Source organism: Nicotiana tomentosiformis, chromosome 2 (assembly GCF_000390325.3).
Source record: "Nicotiana tomentosiformis chromosome 2, ASM39032v3, whole genome shotgun sequence".
NCBI classification, from domain to species: Eukaryota; Viridiplantae; Streptophyta; class Magnoliopsida; order Solanales; family Solanaceae; genus Nicotiana; species Nicotiana tomentosiformis.
This window is the reverse complement of record NC_090813.1, coordinates 80,566,068-80,570,566: the sequence shown is the minus strand read 5'-3', so window position 1 is coordinate 80,570,566 and position 4,499 is coordinate 80,566,068. Positions and strand designations below refer to the sequence as shown.

Sequence of the window (4,499 nt, the reverse complement as noted above, 5' to 3'; positions counted from 1 at the left end):
ACCCAGTAATAATACTCTAGATCCGCCACTGGTGTCTAGGAAGAGTAGTATGTACGTAAACCTAAGTACTCTTATGTGCGTAGTAAAGATAGAGAGGTTATTTTTAATAGATTCTCGGCTCAGAAAAGATGATGACTAAGAAGAATTAAGTAGAAAAAATACTCACGACGAAGGGTTTCTTTCACTTTGTACGAAAGTTTAGATCTGAGAACATGATGAACAAATGGCAATACAAAGACGTGACGTATCCAATCCAACTGTTACACGAAATTAATCAGTCATTTTACCTATATAAGCTCTTAGAAGTTATGAAAGATCTCCACAATTATTCTTGTATCTTCTCCACCTCTATTATTCCAATATGATACTTTCCCAAACTACGTCTTACAGAAACATTGTGTCCCTTTTTTCCACTATGCAGACTAATAAACGTCAAAGTACTACTAAAAAGCAAAGTCTTCCTGAAAGGAAGATTTCTACCTATAAACCAAACATTTGGAAATATGATCATCTACTTACTCTTACAAGTGAATATTCTGTGAGTATTTAATTACTTTTATCTCTTAAGTAATGTTCATGTTCGAAATTTTTTGTAATTAATAATTGCTCCTGCAGGAAGAGAAGTACAAAATTCAGGCTGAGAAGCTAAAAGAGGAAGTTAGTTGCAAGTTTTCAAACAGTACTATTAGTCCACTGGACCTGCTGGAGCTTATAGACAGCATTGACAAACTTGGCCTAAGCTGTTACTTCGAGGTTGAAACCAAGGAAGCTTTGGAAAAGATAATAATGTCCGTGAAAACTAAGTCCAGCGCGAAGGAGGAGGATCTGTATGCTACTGCATTGTGCTTCAGGCTTCTCAGGGAACATGGCCACCATGCTTCACAAGGTTATCAATAAGTTAATTAATAATGCTTCACAACTAGGATTTAGACTATGCGGACAGGGGCGGGCGGCTCAATAAAATTAGAGGTCTAAACTCAATACTAATAAAAAGCCTTAAATTTATTTAGTAAAAATCACATATTGTATTAATTAGGTAAAGGATTTAATTTCTAATTAAGAAATAAATTAAACAGGTCAGATAAAGAAAATATCTGATTTAGGAAAACATAGTTGAAATTGGAAAGTAAAATTGTTGGAAAGGGAAAAATGAATCCATAATCTAAAGGAGGTAAATATGCTAATTAATGAGAGATAAATTAAAACAATAATTTAGTTATTCGATCATCTGAATAACCTCGACCAAATCGTAGAAAGTGACGTAAATTTAATCTTTAATACTGTCAATAAAAGATAGAATATCAATTATAATACTCCCTCGGTTTTAATGTGAACACATTTGACTGGCTATAAATACACAAATATTTTGTGTGGCTATAAATACACATATATTTTGTGTGTCTATAAATCATTGTATAAAGGTAAATTGTTTCCAAATAAGGAAAAATATCATTCTTTTTGGCACGGACTAAAAAGGAAATAAGTTCACATAAATTGAAACGAAGGCATACAAATAATTGTAAGTTTGACTTAATTTTTTAGGCCTAAAAAGCAATATAATGTCTTTCTTATTTAATTTCATGTTGTTTTTATTGTTGTACTACAGATATGTTAAAGGACTTCTTCGATGACAAAGGAAAGCTGAAAGTCTCAGATGTGAAAACATTGTTGGAGGTTTTGGAAGGGTCGTATATGAGCATGGAAGGTGAAAACTTACTAGACGACACACGATTGTTCACAACAAAAAACCTCAAGAGCCTTGTATCTAAATCAGATTACACATTTACTAATAAGGAATATAATTTGAGCAATAGCTTGAGTTTTCCATTGGCATGGAGAGTGAAATGGTATGATGTTAGAATACATATCTGTGCTCAAGAACTTGAATGCAACAACACAAATCCAATGTTGCTCAAGTTGGCAAAACTTAACTTCAATATAGTTCAAGCCACGCACCAAAAGGATCTCAAACACGTATTAAGGTACTTAAAATTAATATGTCAAATGAGAATCACTTTCTTCTCGTTGTTTATTTGAAAATAATTTCTTGTGAATTTAACAGATGGTGGAGGAATGTTTCCATAGTTGAAGATTTGAACTTTACAAGGGATCGGATAGTAGAAAGCTTCTTTTACGCTGTAGGAGTTGCCTCTGAGCCTCAACAGGGAAGCATGAGAAAATGGCTCACCAAAGTGATTGAGTCGGTGCTAATAGTAGATGATGTTTATGATATTTATGGTTCATTAGACCAAGTGCAGCAATTCACTCGTGCCATAGAGACGTAAGTTCTCCTAAACTCAACATTTGATACAAGTTAAAATTAATTAACCGTCCTGTTATTTAAATTCTAGTACTACGTACATACGTAATAATCAAGCATAAAAACGAGATTTTTCACATTTAATTAGGTGGGATCCAAATGCAGTAGAAGGGCTGCCAGAATGTATGCAGATCTGTTTCAGGTCTTTGCATGATACAATAGAAGATATGTCTTTTGAAATTCAACAACAAAAGGGTGGCCTTTCAGCGTTACCTAATCTGAAACAAGTGGTAAGTACAAAGTAGTCTTCAAATAATATATATAGGGGCGAAGCTACGTGCAATCAAGGGTGGTCAACTGACCACCCTTCGCCGAAAAAGTATAAGGTAAACTATTATTTGTTATTGATTAAAAATAGGCTTTGAACACCCTTACATAGCCCGCTAGCAAAGGTTTGAACACCCTTGTTGAACTTCCTGACTTCGCCACTATATATATATATATATATGCAGTATGTATATGTTCGGAATAGTGCTTATATGCCAAGACTGAAGTGCCCGAAAACCGAACTCCTTTTCTCCTATGCTAAATACTAATGGTATCAGTTGTTTTAGGAGATAAATGATACTCTATTTAAATAAAATCCATCATCCAAATTTTCCCATAACGTAGCCGAAGCTAAAGCAACTTGGTTCGAATATATATATAGAGCTAAGGGTTCTAGGCTGCACGCCTTAATACTATATATATTATCATGTCACTTAATAACATATATATACTCCCTTCATCCCAAATTAGTTGTCATGTTTCTCTAAAACCAAAATATATGAACTTTGATTAACATTTTAAAATAAAATTCTTTATTATATTAAAATGAGAAAACTTGTAACTTGTAGTACTTTTTTGAATTACAAAATTTTAACTTTAAAATATTAAGTTGGTCTATTCTAATCTAGTTTCGAATATTAGTCAAATTAATTTTTGAAAAGAGAAACATGACAACTATTTAAAACAAAGGGAGTATTAATTATTAATTAATCATCTATTCATTTCTATGACAGGAAAAGAATTTAAGATCAAATCCGAATAAGCCAATTTGTCGCATCACCTCAAAAATGAAGTTGTAATTGAAAGCGAAACGTACCATGTAGTCACGTCTTGTTCTTTCATTTTTATCTAACCTGTGTTCATGTTAATATGTTGCATCTTTTACATGCCTCTTTTCATGCATGTTTTACGAAAGTCTTCTGATATTGTTTCAATAATTCAGTGGGTCAACTTTTGCAAAGCCTTGCTGTTGGAAGCAACGTGGTATCACAAAGGTCATATACCAACACTTGAAGAGTACCTTGATAATGGGTGGATCTCATCCTCAGGCCCTTTGCTTTCTTTACATGTGATTTTTGGTCTATCAAATAAAATAACAAAAGAAACCCTTGATTTATACGAAGATTGCCATGAAATTATTTACCACACTTCGGTTGTAATTCGACTTTGCAATGACCAGGGTACCTCAGCGGTAAAACCTTAAGCTTTTACCTCTCTTTTTTTTATGCTTTCCTTTGTAATAATTTCCCCCAATTTCCCCATTTGGCAAGTTCTTAATTTTCATAATATTTCTTTCATGTATAGGCGGAGCTAGAGAGAGGTGATGTTGCTTCATCAATTTTATGTTACATGCAACAAGAAAATGTATCAGAGGATGTTGCCCGAGAGCATATCGAAAGCATAATTTTGGATTCGTGGAAAAAGATCAATTACCATTTTAATACTCTTTCTACATCACATCGAAAACTTGTCAAGCATGTAGTAAATGAAGCACGAATGGCACATGTCATGTACCAATTTGGAGATGGATTTGGGGTTCAAGATGGTGAAACTCGAGATCAAGTCCTCTTCAACTTGATTCATCCTATTACATAATTTCTGTAATAATCTTGGCCTATTTATATTCATGATGATAAGACATACTTGTAATTTATCAAGAGAATAATTACAAATAAAAATCAATTAATATTTCTTTAAGAAATATGTGAAAACAGTTATTGACTTGAGTTGAAAAACTTTATGGGATGTCCGCGAAAGGACATTTAGTTGAAGAAAGAGGAAAAAATTGAGAAGGGTAAAAATTAAGAAGAATTCATGTAAATAGCTACCCACGCAACCGTTTAAATTAAAAATAGCCAGGAGATGTATAGTACGTATATGTATAATGCATATTTAATATATACATAATCAT

The 4,499-nt window shown here is 32.9% G+C and overlaps 1 protein-coding gene across 1 annotated transcript; it reads left to right on the top strand.

The window, feature by feature from the left end:
• Positions 1-308: 308 nt before the first annotated feature.
• Positions 309-4,299, top strand: LOC104113853 (alpha-farnesene synthase-like). Its single transcript, XM_070195645.1, has 7 exons — positions 309-538; positions 616-886; positions 1,607-1,982; positions 2,063-2,281; positions 2,409-2,550; positions 3,531-3,779; positions 3,893-4,299. The coding sequence occupies exons 1-7, from the start codon at positions 362-364 to the stop codon at positions 4,181-4,183; spliced, it is 1,725 nt and encodes a 574-aa protein (XP_070051746.1). The 5' UTR covers positions 309-361; the 3' UTR covers positions 4,184-4,299.
• Positions 4,300-4,499: the final 200 nt, after the last annotated feature.

Excerpts from the sequence above, each read along its gene's own strand:
- LOC104113853 (XM_070195645.1), top strand. The coding sequence starts at position 362 with ATGATACTTTCCCAAACTACGTCTTACAGAAACATTGTGTCCCTTTTT. Across the intron at positions 539-615 it reads CTCTTACAAGTGAATATTCT|GAAGAGAAGTACAAAATTCA; the intron begins GTGAGTATTTAA and ends TTGCTCCTGCAG. Across the intron at positions 887-1,606 it reads TGGCCACCATGCTTCACAAG|ATATGTTAAAGGACTTCTTC; the intron begins GTTATCAATAAG and ends GTTGTACTACAG.